The sequence below is a fragment of the Podarcis bocagei genome (genome assembly GCF_964188305.1).
Source record: "Podarcis bocagei genome assembly, chromosome: 14".
NCBI lineage: Eukaryota > Metazoa > Chordata > Lepidosauria > Squamata > Lacertidae > Podarcis > Podarcis bocagei.
Window position 1 is genome coordinate 32992114 of NC_138139.1, and position 17450 is coordinate 33009563.

At 47.3% G+C, this 17450-nt stretch overlaps 2 protein-coding genes across 7 annotated transcripts in view; one reads left to right on the forward strand and one right to left on the reverse strand.

Moving 5' to 3' along the window:
* Positions 1-488: 488 nt before the first annotated feature.
* Positions 489-9479, forward strand: CIAO3 (cytosolic iron-sulfur assembly component 3). The gene is made up of 11 exons (XM_081170800.1): positions 489-619; positions 1617-1712; positions 2318-2461; positions 3056-3188; positions 3928-4062; positions 4676-4794; positions 5458-5587; positions 6040-6112; positions 6279-6419; positions 6813-6970; positions 8146-9479. Exons 1-11 carry the CDS (start codon positions 545-547, stop codon positions 8382-8384), a joined length of 1443 nt encoding a protein of 480 aa, XP_081026926.1. The 5' UTR covers positions 489-544; the 3' UTR covers positions 8385-9479.
* Positions 9480-9908: 429 nt separating this feature from the next.
* Positions 9909-17450, reverse strand: part of LOC308573359 (hydroxyacylglutathione hydrolase, mitochondrial) — a 32469-nt gene continuing 24927 nt past the window's right edge. For 5 of the 6 annotated variants that reach the window (XM_081170221.1, XM_081170219.1, XM_081170220.1 and 2 more), the window contains exons 6-9: positions 16271-16374; positions 14679-14780; positions 13589-13668; positions 9909-12409 (exon numbers count right to left, since the gene is read on the reverse strand). In XM_081170221.1, coding sequence (XP_081026347.1) covers positions 12310-12409; positions 13589-13668; positions 14679-14780; positions 16271-16374 — 386 coding nt within the window. In that variant the 3' untranslated portion in view covers positions 9909-12309. The remainder of the gene's footprint in view (positions 12410-13588; positions 13669-14678; positions 14781-16270; positions 16375-17450) is intronic. The other variant, XR_014002050.1, reaches the window with a different exon arrangement.

The window sequence follows — 17450 nt, forward strand, 5'->3', positions numbered from 1 at the left end:
TAATTTGGTTTAAGCTTTCAGGTGGATTATTTCACTGTCTTTTGCCCCGCACGTGGACGAGGCTGCCATCGGGAACCTGAAGTGATGGTTACTCTGGGCAATCTACCTCTAACTCTTTGGAAGTTCTCTTTTCTTCCTTTATAGACTTAGTGTAGATTGACATATAGGGCTTAACTCCCGGGTTTCTCTCCACCTCCCCGAGTATGAAATAGCCATAGAAATCAATAGGCAGGTTGCTGAAAACCACGTCTAGATTAAATCAGTTGGTTTCCCCGTCTATTTCTGCGGGCAAAAAATCTAGAAAACACGGATGCCAAGGTAACATCGGGAGCCCTCATTAAGGAGGTGAGGGGGCTACTCTACATTTTTTATCTACGCGTTCTTCTCTCTCTCTCTCTCTCTCTCTCTCTCTCTCTCTCTCTCTCTCTCTCGCCTTGGTCGTTTGCGACAGTGTGGCGGAAATCGCTTATTAGGCAGTGTTGTACGCGCATATACTTCCTCGTCGGAGCTTTACGGCAGTGTGGCGTGGAAGGGATATGCGAAGATGGCTACGACTGTGTCGCCCTTCAGCGGAGTCCTGCAGTTGACGGACCTGGACGACTATATCGGGCCCTCGCAAGTGAGTGGGGCGGGGGAGGTGGAAGAGAGAAAGTGGAGGCAGGAGAATGAGAAGGATACAGGCATTTGGGGCCGGTCCCGTGTCGTATTCTTTGCAAACCTTACAACAACCATGTGAGGTAGGCCAGCAGGAGCAGCACACGCATGCGCGCCCATTGCCGAGGCTCAGAGTGAGCGGCCCCAATATGCGGGGCCAGGGTGGTGTCATGATTAGAGGGTCAGGTTAGGGAAGGTAAAGGGACCCCTGACCATTAGGTCCAGTGGCGAACGACTCGGGTTGTGGCGCTCATCTCGCTTTACTGGGAGGGAGTTGGCGTACAGCTTCCGGGTCATGTGGCCAGCATGACGAAGCCGCTTCTGGCGAACCAGAGCAGCGCACGGAAACACCGTTTACCTTCCCGCCGGAGCGGTACCTATTTATCTACTTGCACTTTGACATGCTTTCAAACTACTAGGTTGGCAGGAGCAGGGACCGAGCAATGGGAGCTCACCCTGTTGCGGGGATTCGAACCGCCGACCTTCTGATCGGCAAGTCCTAGGCTCTGTGGTTTAACCCGCAGCGCCACCCACATCCCTGGGTTCAAATCCCTTCTCAGCCATTGGAGACTCATTGGGTGGCCTTGGTCTGGTCAGGGTTGTCATGGGAAGGAAGGAAGGAATCAAAGGTTCTGCCCTCAGCAAATTGAAGATGGGACTGGTTTTAAATGTAATGAAAAATGTAAAGTGTCCAAAGTAAAGTGCATCCATTCTTTCTCCTGGCAAACCTCACAGCGATCCTGTAAGGGGTAAGTTGTTTTATCCTAACCATGGTGTGTGTGTGTGTGACGGGGTGGGGAATAAACTTGGCATTACCAACCAGTTTATCAATGCCTGATGCAGGAATTTTTAAACTGTCTAGTGGGAGTCTAGGAGGAAACGCTGCTTCTTCTTCCTGAAGTACGGATTGTGGTGTGTGTGTGTTTTGGTGTTTTATTTTCAGTAGTTCGCTTTCCTTTCAGGATTGCATAAAACCCATCAAAGTTGAGAAGAAGCTTGGGAAAGCAGCAGCAAAAATCCTCATTGAAGATGATGGGACTTACATTCAAGTTGACAAGGTAAAGTTTCCCCTCCTCAGTTTGATCACTTCATAAGATGGGGTGGGGAAGCTTTTTTTAAGCTGTGTGTTTTTGCATTCCACCATCAAGCTTCTGGGGGCCACGTGGCAGTGGTGGGCAGGGCCAGAGGTGAAAGCGGGTGATGCCATTGCTGTGCCTCTTATACAGTAAGCTGTATAACCTGTCATAAGAGATAAAAAATAGGTTTGGGGATCAGCGGTTACAGCTCTGCAGCCCCAGCTAGGAGTTCAGAAGCCTCTTGGAAAGGGAGTTAGTTGCGGAGTTGGGTAGCAGCCCGCCAGGAAGGAGGACCTTTTCAGTTGTAGTCAAGAAAATTGTCCTGGTTAATGGATGTTCTCAAAAGAGCAATTACTCCCTTCTGCTCTTTGGACTGCGAATCTCTCATGTTTGGCCCTACAGTCCGGAGCCAAAACTTGTTACAGTCCTTGGGCCCCTCTGTGAAGCTTTTATTTATAAAATCTCCAACTTCATCGTCAGATGGTGGGGAGGTAACCCCTGAATGACAGCTAGTGAAAGCTGGAAGTACTTTTCAGGAATGCTTGGAAGCTGATCTCCAATCCCCTCTGACCAACTCTCCCTTTCAGGACGGAGGGTCACAAAAGCTTGAGAAGGCCAAAATCACCCTCAATGACTGCTTGGCATGTAGCGGCTGCATCACGTCTGCGGAGAGTGTCTTAATCACACAGCAGAGCCACGAGGAACTCCTCAGGGTCTTAAATACCAATAAAGTAAGTTGTTGATGCTGTCAGCATGTGAGTCATAGGGCCTGAGGACCTGGAAGATGAGCTCCTTCTTGCCCACTTGTGCAGGAGAAGGCAACTATAGGGGTCATAAAGGTAGGAACATGTCTAGGGACATAAAGGTAGGAAGCTGCTTTATACAGAAAGCCAGACCATTGGTCCATCTACACTGACTGGCAGTGGCTCTCCAGTGTTTCCAGCAAGGGAATTTCTAAGCCTTACCTGGAGATGCTGCTTGGGACCTTCTGCATGCAAGGCAGTTGCTCTGCCCTTGAGTTACAGCCCTTTGCCACTGAGTAGGCTGGATTTTCTTCCACTGCCAGGAGCAACGTTAACAAGCTGTTTGCATTCTGGTTGGCTTCAGAGCAAATTATCTAGACCTGTTATAAAGCTGCTGGTGGTTTTGTGTTTGTCTTCCACTTCTCATTGCATTAGGGACTAGATTCTCAACATATATATATTTTTTAAAATAATCCAGCCATTTCATGCTAGCTACAGAAAGGCTCAGGGCACCTCAATATAGAAAAGGTAAATACTCCAGCAAATACTAATTTCATGTTGATGCTTGTTTGTTTTTTTAAGACGTCAGGTTCTGCTTCCCAGAAGCTGGTGGTGGTGTCCGTATCTCCCCAGTCCCGAGCTTCGCTGGCGGCAAAGTTTTCACTGACTCCTTTAGACACAGCCAAGAAACTGGTGTCTTTCTTTAAAAGTTTAGGTGAGCAGCAGTGTCTCTTCTGAAGTATGTAGCTTGATGATTTAGTAATTAAACACACTTGGGATGAAACGGATTCCTGTGTTCCTGAGCATCACATTTCTGCCACGAGGCTGGAAGGATAAAACTACTCAGGGGCTGCAGATCTTGCTGCCTTTTCACCCTTTTAACAAATAGCTTTTAAATGTCATTCTCATTTAGATGTCTGTTTGAACGGACTGCCCATATTAATTAAGTTGGGACTTATTGTCAACTGATGACGTTTATTTCTTTCCCCTCTGTTACATTTACAAACATTATATTTTTTTAAAAAAAATGCAGGGGGAAGATAAAAAAAACTGACCAAACAGATGAAATCATCTCTGCCTATCACTTGGATGGTTTTATTCACCCTTGTTGCAGAGGGTGTTGAGTTGACACAGCTTAGGAACAGCCCACCAATCCAGCTAGCTCAGTATTGTTTACACTGACTGGCAGCAGCTCTTCAAGCTTTCAGACAAGGGTCTTTCTCAGCCCTACCTAGAGATGCTGAGGATTGAACCTGGGACCTTCTGCATGCAAAGCAGGCCCTCTACCATTGAGCTGTAGCCCTTTGCTTAAGACATTTGGAGCAAAGGAAGCTGCCTTGCACAGAGTCGGATCATTGGTCCAATAACACCTGTATAGAAAGCTTCAGGAAGCCCCCACCACTCCACAAATGTGGTTTCCTTAACACCTAACCTCTCTTCCTTCCCTGTCTCAGGGGTGCATTATGTCTTTGACACGACTTTCTCAAGGAACTTCAGCCTGCTGGAGAGCCAGCGAGAGTTTGTGCAGCGCTTCCGGAGGCAAAAGGAAGACAAGAAGGCTTTGCCTATGTTGGCTGCTGCCTGCCCAGGTAAGGCTGTTGTGGGGGGAGAGAGTGGGGTGCGGGCCCTGCAACTGGTGCTACCCATCATCCAGGAACCTCAGATTTTAAGACAGTGATGGATGGAAAAGAGGGTGGAGCAATGAATGTGAATTTTGCCTTTAAGCAGTAGGCTTCCTCTCCGCTCCCACTCACATACCCTTCTCTAGCCTTTTCAGGCAAGCAAGAGTCGCTATCAGAGTACAAGGGCACATTCCAGCCAAGCAGAAACATTCAGAGAGGGTGCAAAGCTGAGCTGGTGAAGCGGGTCAAGGGCCAAATAGAGAGGTCTGGAGGGCCACATTTGGCCTCTGGGCCTGAGGCTCCCTGCTCCTGCTGTGGACTATAAATAGGACATTCCAATATTTCTTTATAGCTGGTTGCATGCTGTTGCAATTCCGTTCCCTTTTTGGGTTTCTAGTCCTTTTTCTAGTCCAGCTCTATCCCTGGCAACACAAACATTGTTGAGCAGCTTTTCCTTTTAATCCCTTGGCCTTTCTTCCTGTAGGCCAGCAAGAGGAGAGTGGGATGGGGGTGGATGCTGCCTTTGGAGCCTGGAGGTGGATTTGCGACTTAAGGATGTTGGTTCTTCTTCCTCTTTCAGGCTGGATCTGTTATGCCGAAAAAACCCACGGGAGTTTCATCATCCCTCACGTCAGCACAGCCAAGTCTCCCCAGCAAGTGATGGGCTCCCTTGTCAAGAGGCACTTTGCCAAACAGCAAGTGTGTGTTCCGTGGCAGGCACTTTTCCCAGGGGAACTGGTGTCCTAGAAAGTCTGGGAGCAGCAGCTGGGCTTCAGTTTGTGACCTCCCCATCAGATTGCCTCTGCAGAGAGCCAGAAAAGGGGTTACCCTCTCACCCAAACAATCTTTTGCAGAAAGGGGAGCTCAGACCCTTTCCATGCTAGGGCAGTGATGTTGTTGCTGCTGCTGTTGTTTTCTTCTTAAGGGCAACCATCTCAAGCCACCCAGAATTGTTATTACCCTATGGAATGACCTACTCTCCACTTCTCTGGGTTTAGACCAGCCTTTGCCCAATCCTGGATCCCTCCAGATGTTTTGGACTACAACTCCCATCATCCACTGCCAGTGCCATTGTAGCTGATGGGAGTTGTAGTCCTGAACATCTGGAGGGCACTAAATGGTTGGCAAAGACTGGTTTGGACAAATTTGCAAAGGGTGCTACTAGTTAATGGTTGCTAGATGAAGGTTTTACACCTCTGAATGCACCTACCAGGGCCAAAAACCAAACAAACTGGAAGTGGTTATTGCCTTCATTCTTTGCTTGTGTGTTTTTTGCGGTGCCCTACTGGTGCCACTGTCAGAAACATGAAATCGGGACTAGTTTTTGCTGATCAGGTATCCCAATCTCTTCCCCATTTATAGCACTTGACACCTGACCAGATCTACCACGTGACAGTGATGCCTTGTTACGACAAGAAGTTAGAAGCTTCCAGACCTGACTTCTTTATCCAAGAGCACCAGACCCGTGAGGTTGACTGTGTGATTACTACAGGTAAAGCGGAGCCAGGAACTGTGATGTAGTCAGTGTTTGAGTTAGAAACACCCAGAAGATTCCTGGCTTGAGGTGCAACTGCCCATTCACTAGCCACTACTTCTACCCTCCCCATTTGAGTTAATGGAGCCCAGCCCTCATCCTGCCAGAGGTTTCTACACATACAACCTCCCGCATCACTCCATCCTGGCGAGCCAGAGGGATTATGCCATTTCAAGGACATATTCCAGCCAATCAAAAGTTCTTGAGTAGGGGAGGTGATTGGAGCTGGTTTGGGGAGTGTCCTGGGGGCCGAATGGAGAAGCTTGGAGGGCCGCACTCAGTCCCTAAGCTTGAGGTTCCCCATCCCTGAACTGGAGAGAGGATTAATTCATTGCCTGGTAACTCCTCTCTGCTTCCTGCCTCCCTTCCATCCAGAATGCAAACTCCCTTGCATTTGTTCTGTCTTTCAGGAGAAGTTGTGAAGTTGCTGGACCAGGAGAAGGTAACCCTATCAGAAGTGAATCCTGCCCCTTTGGATAGCATGTAAGATCCAAAGTCGCTTAACTTTGCTACGCTTACATCCGGCTTGCTTCTTTCACATGTGCTCAATTTGCAGAACTTTAATCAGGATTTGGCCTTTATCGGCATGCAGCTGGGCATTTCAAGTTTTGCATGGTGCCCAACGCTGTTTCTTTTCTCCCTTCCATAGGTTTAGTGGTGTGTCTGAAGAGGAGCAGTTGCTCGGGCACTCTGGAGGCGGTTCTGGGGGCTACCTGGAGCACATCTATAAATATGCCGCAAGGGAGCTCTTCGGTATTCAAGTGGAAGAAGTTCGCTATAAGGCACTGAAGTAAGGATATTGCATTACCGCCTGGAGCTCTTACCAAGGATCCTAGCCCAGCCCAATTTCCCCAGCCTGCACTCTCTTCTAGTAAGGAAGTATTGGGAGTGCTGCTGCTTTGCTGCTGCCTGTCCCTTGCTCCAGCCTCCCTCGCTGGCTAAAGAGCCAGCAGCCATTGCAAGCAGCCGTGGAAGGTGCAAGAAAGCTATGGCCTGGGAGGAAGCATTCACTTTCCAACCAGGCTGACTTGCCCACCAAAGTTGTACTGTTCGTCCATGTTCCGTTGCTGCCAGTTTCCGCTCTGAGCAGCTGGGATAGTGGCTTGGGAGCGTGTCTGAAGAGACCATGTTTTGCAGTAGCAAATCTCTGGTTCCTCCCTGACCCCTTTTAAATCTTTCCCAGAAACAAGGACTTACAGGAAGTGACACTGGAGAAGGATGGCAAAACCCTCTTGCATTTTGCCCTGGCATACGGATTTCGGAACATCCAAAACTTGGTGCAGAAACTGAAGCGGGGGAAGCTGCCGTATCACTACATCGAGGTGATGGCTTGTCCTTCAGGTGAGGCCACCTGCAGGTTGGAAACGGCAGGGGGAATAAGAAAAGACTGCATATGTCACTTGGAGCTCTCTGGCAACATCCTAAGAATTCTCCCTTTCACTCTTACTAGTTAATAATAATAATAATAATAATAATAATAATAATAATAATAATAATTAATAATAATAAAGTTTATACCCCGCCCATCTGGCTGGGTTTCCCTAGCCACTCTGTGCAGCTTCCAACAAAATATTAAAAATACAATAAAACATCCAACATTAAAAACTTCCCTAAACAGGGCTGTCTTCAGATGTCTTCTAAAAGTCAGTTGTCTGATGGGACATCTGATGGGAGGGCATTTCACAGGGCGGGCACCACCACTGAGAAGGCCCTCTGCCTGGTTCTCTGTAACCTCACTTCTCGCAGTGAGGGAACCGCCAGAAGGCCCTTGGAGCTGGACCTCGGTGTCTGGGCAGAATGATGGGGATGGAGACTCTCCTTCAATTAAAAAGAAGCAGGTTGCTGTTTTGTTTGTTACAAAGTTATGTATTTTTGTGTTTGTATAAACAGCCCTGTGATCCTTGGATAAAGGGTGGTATAGAAATATAATGCATAAATAAATAACAATCTGAAATGCCACCTCCTTCCTCACAGACCCTCTCAGGTGGTTGCTCCATCTCCCTCAGACATTCGAGAGGGGAGTGACCTGTGAGAGGGCCTTCCCTGTGGCAGCCCCTAGGCTGTGGAATTCCCCTACCTGCAGAGGTGTGCCTGGCTTCTTCACTGGTTTCAGCGAATGCTGAAGACACACTTCTTTACCCCAACCTTTGACACTTGAGATGTGCGTTTCCAGGGACTACACTGTTCTTCCTATGACTGTCATGTGTTTTAACTATTTTTAGTCTTTCATTGTTGTAGCCTGCCCTGGGTCTTGCTGGTGAAAGGCAAGCAATACATTTGGTGATGATGATAATATTGAAGCTCTAGCTTAGCTAACTCAGGTACTTCCTTCAACCTGCTTCCCTCCAGATTTGAGCTCCTAGCAGGCACCAGCCTGCAGAAATCATTTTGAACTTGCGGCCTTGCATGCCTGGGGCCGATGGGAGTTCTAGTTCAAAGCATTTGGAGGGTGCCAGCTTGGGGAATAAAGGTTTAACTGGGATCCACTTTCTTCCCACCCCCTCATTTCTTTCCAGGCTGCTTAAATGGAGGGGGCCAAATTAAAGCCGAAGGGGAGCCCAGCAAGGATCTTCTCCAGAGGGTGGAGAGGCTGTATGAATCAGTCCAGCCTGAAAACCCGGAGCTGAATGGAGCCGTGCAGGCACTCTACAAGGAGTGGCTGGGTGGCCCTGATTCGGGACAGACTCGAGACATCTTGCACACAGGGTATCACGCAGTGGAGAAGTCAAGCGCCACCTTGAATATCAAGTGGTGAAGATGGCTGGGAGTGCTCTTGGCACAGGAGGTGTCACAATCATGCCCTCTTGATTTCCTTTCCCTCTCCAAAGTGGTTGCTGGAAGGACAGAGACTGTTCATAGGTGGCAAAATATGTAGCAAATACACCTTTAGTACCAAAGACTGGAATAAAAATGATTACGGACAGAGGGTTTGGCTTTAAGGAGAGCTGTGTTCATCCATATACCCTTGCCTTCCCTCCAGCTTCTGACAGCCATGACTGTTGGCCGTCCTGGTAGCATCTGGAGTCCAATGATATCTGGGGGGCATGTTACATGTTGTTACCATAAACAATTGTCCTAGATCAAGATCTCTCCCCCCCCATACCCCACAATGCAAAGGAAAACACAATACTAACAGATGCTACTTGAGTGATTGTCACAGGGGCCAGTCAGCCTCTTGCAGAGTTTCAGTTGGAAACAGCCCGTTTTGTGGCTTGCTGCAGGTTGGGGGCTCTTGAATGTCTGCCCGAAAGGGGGCTGGAACACGTTCTTGGGGTTCAAAGTATGTACACCTGTATTAGCTCAGAGTGTGATTCCAGAGCGCTCTGTACTTTTGTCTCATTCCTGCCACTTGCCTACAAGGAATTCCCTTAGTAACAAAAAACAACAGCTGTTATAAATATACAGGATAAAGAGTTAAGAACTTCAGAAAGAGCCTCCTGGATCAGTCCAGTGTCCATACACTCCTACATCATCTTCTCAAGAGTCCCAAATCAATCTGTGCCCTACCTTTTTCATGCAGAGATTGGAAGTTCATGCCCCATCCTGGACAGGAGCAAAATGTCACATACAACACTGAAGTGTGGCCTTTAAAAGAACTGTAGCCAGAATCTTGAAATGTTTCAGGCCTGCTTTATTACTTCCTTATTCTCTGCACCCACAAAGCCGAGAAGCTTTTTTCTCCAGGAGCGATGGGATTACCTAAGGAGACTCTTTAAGAGGCAAGGGGGATCTAGAGGTATAAATGACTTTCAGACTTTGAAAAGCTGGTGTTACTCGATCAAGTTCACCAGTTTTGTTGAATTAATTAAATAGCTTTAATTGGATTTTGAATAAATGCAGTTAATTGTTACTGTTTTGAATTTTATTGTGTTACTATCTTCCTTGGTGGGTCATGCAAACTGCTAGTCTGAGTAACACTTTTTACAGGGTAGGGGGCACTGGGACCAATGGTGGAGATGGCCTGAAAAAGTTTGGGAACCATTGAGATAAGACTGTGAAGAAGCAGTTTAAGGGTGCAGCTAAATTGGAAGCAGAAACTCCGTGATTAGGCCCTCATGGGGTTTCTCATTTAAAACAAAAATCACAGGGATAACACTCATCCAGATCCAGTTCTGAAAGGTTCAGGACGCTGAACTTATTTCATTGTTTCATTTGGTGTCCACAAGTTCTAGTGTTATGATAGAAGGAAAAATTGTGTTTGCTTCCCGACACTTGCAGTCAGCCTGTCTTTGCTCGTGGTGAAAGTCTCGGCTCCAAGAATTAGAGGCAGAACCACAGCTTAGCACAAGAGATGTTTATTGGCAGAGCAGGACACCATTGTCAATATTTGAAATAAAAGGCTCCCACACAACTTACACCTGAGGCAGCTGCACACCTCCACACCACTAGATGGCAGCATTCTTTTTAATGCTTCCTGGGCAAAGAAGAGCAACATGCCTACGTAGTTTCTCTTGCTGTGGCAGCGCCAATCAGCCACTCATGGCTGGTGGGCACACAGTTGCAGCAGTAGCTAAAGCAGACTGCTTGGTGCCTTCCAGATATTTTGGACCACAACTCCCATCAGTTGTCACCTGGGACCAATGGGAGTTGTGGTCCAAAACATATGGAGGGTACCAGATTGGGGAGCCAGTATACAGTGGCTTGTAGAAATGGGCAGGCAAGACCCCTTCACCTCTAAAATATCCCCAGTTCCATAGTTCCTGGTGTGTGGGGGGAGTACACTCTTTTTTCAACTGCTTTTTTTACAACATTCCTGGCTTCTTGGAATCTCAATACTGCACTAAGGGAGCCCCACTGCTTTCACGAGACCCCAATTCCATGGGTTCTGGGAGGGGTCTCGGAAGCTGCAACAGCTTTAAAATGAGTTGGCCTGTTACTGGTGACACCTCTTAACTCTGATCCTAGTAGTTCATCTCTTTTATAGCAATATATTAGTTTTCTGTATATACACATATGTAGGTATGTACACATGAGTGAGCTGAATCAACAAGGAACACGGGGTGCGGTTTGAGGGGTGCTGGCAAGTGGGTTGTCCATCTAGAGGGGTTTCTTGGCCCCAATGTGAGCTGTAAAAAGGTATAGTGCTGTCAAAGGCATTTTAACTGTCACTAGTTCCTCCTGCAATGAGCTCTGGGTACACTGTGTAGAAGTGTCCCCTGCTTCCTCAAACTAACTTCCAGTTCCCACAGTTCCTTGGCTGGGAGACACAGCCATTAATAAGGTCTGGGGATTTTGTTTTGTTTAAAGTTTAAAGTGCAGGGTAGACACACTCAAAAGAAAACGATACCACTGTCAAAAAACACAGCTTTCTTTTAGAAAAGAGAGATGGGGGAGAGTGGGGTGGTCAGACCTTCTCTTGGTCTGTTGATCCTGCTTTTCATTAGAGTTGGATAGGGATGCCGGATCCAAAAGAACAATGCAGCCAAAAAAAGATGTGTTCAGATTAGTTATTTGCCCCAATGGCAATTTTCCGCCGTGCTCCATGCTGATGTTTTGCTGCTGCGCTGTCTGCACTGGTGGCTCAGCACACAGCTAATCTTCAGCGTGGACAACATGCACGGACCATGGCTGTTTCAAAAGCAGAGGCACAATCTTGCTGTACTCTCAGCTGGCAAGCTAGAGGCATGTCTGCACAGGAGTTTCTCCCTGGACACTCAAGTGTGCTCATTCAGCATCCCTTCTCCCTCTCCTCGGCTCCAAGTGGCAGAACTGTGGTATTACAAGATGGAAGAGTCCACAAAACTACGGCCAACACTACATTCCACTCCCCCGCCCAGATTTTTGGTTGTGCCCTAAGCTGTTCCCATGCTGACATGGCCTAGGTTGGGGAACCAGTGGCCCTCCAGATGTTACTGGACTCCAAGCAGGGCCAACGACTCAGGATGATGGGGGAAGGGAAATGGATACTGTTACGCTGCCTATGTGGGGATCCACACCACATTTTTAAACCATACCTTCTTCACTTTAACAGCCATGGCTTCCCCCAAATAATCTTGGGAACTATTGTTAGTTAAGGATGCTGTGAGGGGTCTCCTAATAACCCTGGGCAGCCCCTTAACCAACTACAGTTCCTAGAATTCTTTGAGGGAAGCCATGAAGGATAAGGGAACTTTAAATGGATGCTGTGAATGTGAGGGAAATCAAGAAGGTTCGCTCCAAGCCTCACAAAGCCAGCTGGATTTTTCACAAAATGGGTTTTCAAAGCAACTGATGCATGGAGAAAATTTTAAAAAAACACCAATTAGAACAGATCCACTTTTCAATCTGAGGCAGAGGGTGCAAACATTTCCCCAGAAATCAAAACAAGTGAGGGCAAAAAGGTGATCTGAATTTTGTCCTGACACCCTATGAAACAACCAGGTCGCTCCTCTCCCAAGTTCCATGCACTCCTCAAAACAAACAAACAAACAAACAAACAAACAAACAAACAAACTTACTGTTACACAGTGGTTCAAATCCAGGAATACAAGAAAAAATAAAATTTAAACATCTTTTAAATAGCTTATAGGACATTTCCTATAAGAGCAAAGTGCTTTGTTTACACCTCCTTTTAAGACAAAAAAAAAGGTCCTTAGACATGAATTATTTTTAACATAACAGAGCAATGAGAAACTTCATCTTCCTTAACTAAATCAACTTTGGAAAAGGAAAAAAAAGGGGGCAGGAAAGCGGCTGGGATTTCACTCTTTTGGCACTTTGAAGTTGTCCTTCTCTTTCCGGATGGCACCCATTGTCCGGATGGGGTCTCCTTCCCTGGCATGTTGCTGCACTGTTGGCTCCCTGCCAAAAGAAGGAAAATGGCGCATGTAGGTGACAGGAGATTACAGGCTATTTGGTTTGTTGAAAATGGAATAACTACGGCACCATCTGCTCCATTCATTTAAAGAACTGTGATCCGCTTTAAGCAGTCATGGCTTCCCCTAAGGAATCCTGGGAATGGTAGTTTGTTCAGAGTGCTGGGAACTGCAGCTCTGTGAGGAGTTTCCTAACAACTTTCCAATCCAATCACAGCTCAGTTGGAGGAGAGGAGTGCTGGCTGACAGACAAGCCATGCTGCTCAACAAACAGCTGCTCCCAGGATTCTTTGGGGGAAGCCATGATTGTTTGAAGTGGCCCTTTAAATGTATGGTGTGAATATGGTCCAAGTTATTTTGTTCAGAGAATTCCACAAGCACCTCTACCTGGGAGTAAAAAATACAATGGGTATTACCCAGCCAAGTTGTACTTAGAAAGTTCTTCCACTGAAAGAAATGGACCTAAGTTAGCCATGTCCATTAATTTCAATGGTTCCACTCCGAATATCCATACAGTTTTGGAAAACTAATAGTACCTAGAGACTGTTGCATGTGATTATGGACACACCCAGTGTTGCATATGCACAACACTGTTGTAAGCCACAACCAGACAACAAGTACAATGAAGGAAAATGGAGGGTCCAGGACACTTACTCTGACTTTATGGAGCAACTACCACCAGGTTGTGAAAAACTGCCTGTTTAGCTGGCTCATAAGAAGCAACTCAACACATGTATGTATGGCAAGCTTTTCTTTTGGCCTGGGGGCCGCATTGACCCTTGGCTAACCACCCAAGGGCCACATGCACACACACAGCCCCTCTGCAACAGCTGGAGGAGCTTCTTGCCCTTCTGTGCTCCTCAAATGATCAAAGTAATGACTGGGATGGGGCTGTTTTGCATACTCATCAAAGCGCTGGGCTTCAACCATCCCAGCGCTGTGCCTGCTTAAAAATAGTGTATAATTTTCAAAAATAGACAAATATAGTTCTTAGATGCAGGACATCAGCAAATTAAGATTCTCGCTTTCAGAGAGACTGACCACTCCCATCTCACGAAACCAATTCCACTCAAGCCATGGACCCACAGCTGCAGTTCCTCAGAATGCAGGACACCCTTCCCCACACCTTCTCCTTCCCAAAGCGTCATCCTCAAACACAAATTACCTGACTCTCATGAACGGGTTGTAGGTGAATTCTTCGCCAATGGTCGACGGGATAGTCGGCTCCCCACCATCGTATTTTGCCTAGGGGAATCATAAATTGTAGAGTTGGAAGGGATCCAAAGGTTTATCGAGTCCAACCCCACTGCAAGGAGACTTCCAAAAGTGCTTTGGGATATGCCTACACCCCCTGATCCTGAATGCTCAGTTTTCATCTACTAGAAATTTTGGAAACTCCTCTGTCTGTTCAAGATGCATTTGGATATTTAAGGTATCCAACCAAATGTTGCATGATGGTGTCTGAGATCAAAGAGCAGGTGTTCATAGAATCATAGCTAAAGAATCCTTGACAGATGGCTAACTAAGCTCTTTTTAAAAACCTCCAGTGAAGGAGCATCCACCACCTTCCAATATTCCTCCAAGTTTGGATACAACTGAATGTCATTTTGAACCAAGATGACAGACTCAAACCTTTTAAAACTAGTTTTTACCTAAGTTTTTGATTATGCTTCCTGAGATCAATGTGCAGGTTTTTGTCTAATTTGGATACAACTGGACGCTATTTTGAATCAAGATGGTGAAATGCATTTTTCAAAAGTGTTGTCTTTAACATAGTGATTTCATCAAAATGATCTTTTGGTTTCTTGGGATTCCCAAGCGAGGCTGGGTACAAGGCTGCTGGTGAAAAACAGCATTAAACCCCTGACCCTTTTTCTAAGGGAGGTGAAAGGAACAGAAAAACAGCTCCTGCCTTCCAGAGATCTAGCCAATGACAGCAAAGGCACTCAGGTGGCCGTCACTTTTGGAAAAAACAGTATTCCGTTTGACGAAGGCTCTGTTGACATTAGAACTTGCATTGTTTGCTCAGTGTTCAGTTACCTGCCATGCCCACCCACCTATAATGAGTCATTAGCCCTCACCCTCCCAACCCCCACAAAACCCACCCCTGCCCATTTTGGCTACAGGCCTGGACTAGCACTGCCGGAGTAAAGGAATCAAACTGGCACTGCCTGTCCCAATGGCATGGGGTGCGGAAGGGAACAGAGGCTGCCCACTGACTGATCTCCTCTCCAGGAATGAGAAGCCCATCTTGCCTTTGCCCAGGAGAGTTTTCGCTGGATCTCGCTGTTGTTGGGCTCAACATGCCGGGCAAACTTTAAGTTGTTGATGGTGTATTCGTGACCACAGTAGACTTTCTGGAAAGGAAGGAGGAAGAGGAGGAAGGCAGTTAAAAGTCACTGAAGGCCTTGAGGAAGGGCAGTAGCTCAGTGGTAGAGCATCTGCTGTGCAGGCAGAAGGTCCCTAGTTCAATCCTCAATAGGACTGGGAAAGTAGAAGGACTCAGTAGAATGCAGCTTCCTATTTAAACCAGCCATTTGTTCAGAGTCATGGGGGCTGGAACTTTTCTGTATTTTTAGGGGTAGGACCATAGCTCAGGGGTAGAGCTTTGCATGCAGAAGGTCTCAGGCTCAAACCCCAACATCTCCAGGTAGGGTTGGGAATGTCCCCTGCCTGAAATCCTAGAGGGCTACTGCCAGTCAGTGTCAACAGTACTGAGCTGTATGGACCACTGGTTCTGTCTCAGTGTAAGGCAGCTTCCCACGCCCCTAAGTTGCAAGACAACCGCTTTTTGTGTCTAATTCTGAGGTTTTCAGCAGACCGTCATGCTGAAGGAAGAAGATGATCCTGGTCAGGCACCTTGCTGCTTTGCTTGATGCTCACATAACTTTACTCTCAACTCTGTCCCTTTGTCAGCCAGTTGATGGAGGGGCGCCCAGCCATTTTTCCTCTGGTGCCAAGCCACTTCCTTTGTTCCCTTAATGGTCTATTACCTAGGCTATCAGGAAGTTAGCCTGGCTATTCCAGGAATTAGAGGGGTCTTGGCATGCAGCCCACTCCCCCCCCATCTCACAACTATATATACCTGATGGCTCTGAGGTGAGCAGCGGGATTAAAACCTCTCCGGCCAGCCCAGTGCCCCAATGGGGAGGCAATTCATACTTTTCCATTGCTTTGCCTAACATGAGGGCCAGGTCTGTCTTTTAACTGTTCCCCGGGAAAAGGTTATTTTGCTTCCTGGTTGGACAATGCAAGAGCTGGGTGGGGCTACTGGATGTTCTGTTTTTTTATATCTGTTTCATTTGGATATAACTAACCCTTCTTTTGGCCTCAGGGCTGCATTCATGCTTGGCTAACCCTTGGGGTGGGGTGGCACATGCCAGTGGTGGGTGTGATCACCTCACACACTCTCTTGCACAATCTCTCTCTCACACACACTAGCTGACCTGCACAGATCAGCTGAGAAACGGGATATCACCTCTGCCCCTGTGAATCAAATCATCAATCTGATGACCAGGGAGGGAAGGGGCATCATCTGTATTCCCCATCAGGGTGCTGGGCTCCCAACCTCAGCTCTGTGCCTTCTTTTTGCCAACACCACCAGAATCTGTGGGATATTTTTTGGAGGGGAATGGGAAAATGTGCTTGTTGCCGGGTAGGTCAAACCACCAAATGGGGGCTTAGCCACCCCTGGCTTATCTGTTGTTGCTTCCCACAAAATGTTTTGGGAGCTATAGATTGGCCTGGTTGACAAGAGGCCTCCAAGAGCGAACACAGTTACCAAAGTTAATTGTCTTTAGTAGGGAACAAACACACCCAACCCAAACAGGGAGCCTTTGCATGGTACCGTTTCTGGAGGGAGTCGCCCCAAGATCTCAATAAGGGCTCTGTACATTTCCTCGGGCGTTCCTTCAAAGAATTTCCCACAGCCTGCAACAAACAGTGTGTCACCTAGAGAAGGGAGAGAGAGAGGAGAATGAACACACTTTAACGATCTCACTGAAGAACCAGGAATTGGGAGCACCATGGTGGAAAAGGGTAAACCAGGAAGGAGATTCTGCTGAGGCAGAGGTGAGAAACTTCAACAGTAGGGACTAGAAGCTTGCAGTGAGTGACAAAGAATCAGCATAATGACTTGAGCCACAGCTGAGTGACCAGCAGACCCAGAACTGTGTGCGGTCTCTAAATGCTATTGAATGTGGTTCTCCATTGCTTCCTGAGGTTGCTCTCCATTCTTCCATCCTGCAAGTGTTCATCCCCTCCCTGTTCCATTTCCTCCTAAGTTTTCATGGCATATTACTGGATTAAAATAAAATGGATTTTTTTTTTTACGGTGCTCCTGTAAGTTAATTAGATTTCCAAATGTGCTCCAAAATATGAGGACCCATGAGACCAATCTTCCTGGAGAATGGGATCTTAAACTCTAAAGGTGGGGTGGGGGTAGCAAAGTGACGGAGCACTCACTGTAGAGCACCCACATTTAGAAGGTCAGGAGGACGGACAGATCTGTTCAGGGTGACACTTGCACACTGGAAAAAGGGCTATGAAGTGAGAAAATGTGTCAAGATGCAGAAGGCAGTTCTTGGATTCAAGAAGCAAAGTGGCAGATCACATGCTTTGACCAACACCTAACCAGCTGAACGTGTTTGGTTACACCCAGATGAAGGCTGTGGGGTGGCCAACACCCAACCAGACAAACGCATTGGGTGAAGCCAGATTAAGACATCAGGAGGGCAGAGGGAGCATCTTCACATAAGAGAATGGGAAGAGTCAACTCGATCAGAACAGCGGCCCTAGCATCTTGTTCTCACACAGTGGCCAGCCAGATACCTGTGGGAAACCTGCAAGCAGGATCAATGTCCACCTGCAATTCACAGCTGCTGGTATTCAGGGACATACTGCCTGCAGGCATGGAGGCAGAGCACAGCCATTGTGGCAAGGAACCATTAATAGCTCCATCCTTCATGAATTTGCCCAATCCTCTTTCCAAGCCATCCAAGTTGGCTGCTACTGCTGCCTCCGGTGGG

Excerpts from the sequence above, each read along its gene's own strand:
- CIAO3 (XM_081170800.1), top strand. The coding sequence starts at position 545 with ATGGCTACGACTGTGTCGCCCTTCAGCGGAGTCCTGCAGTTGACGGAC. Across the intron at positions 5,588-6,039 it reads TGACTGTGTGATTACTACAG|GAGAAGTTGTGAAGTTGCTG; the intron begins GTAAAGCGGAGC and ends TCTGTCTTTCAG. Across the intron at positions 6,113-6,278 it reads CCTGCCCCTTTGGATAGCAT|GTTTAGTGGTGTGTCTGAAG; the intron begins GTAAGATCCAAA and ends TCCCTTCCATAG.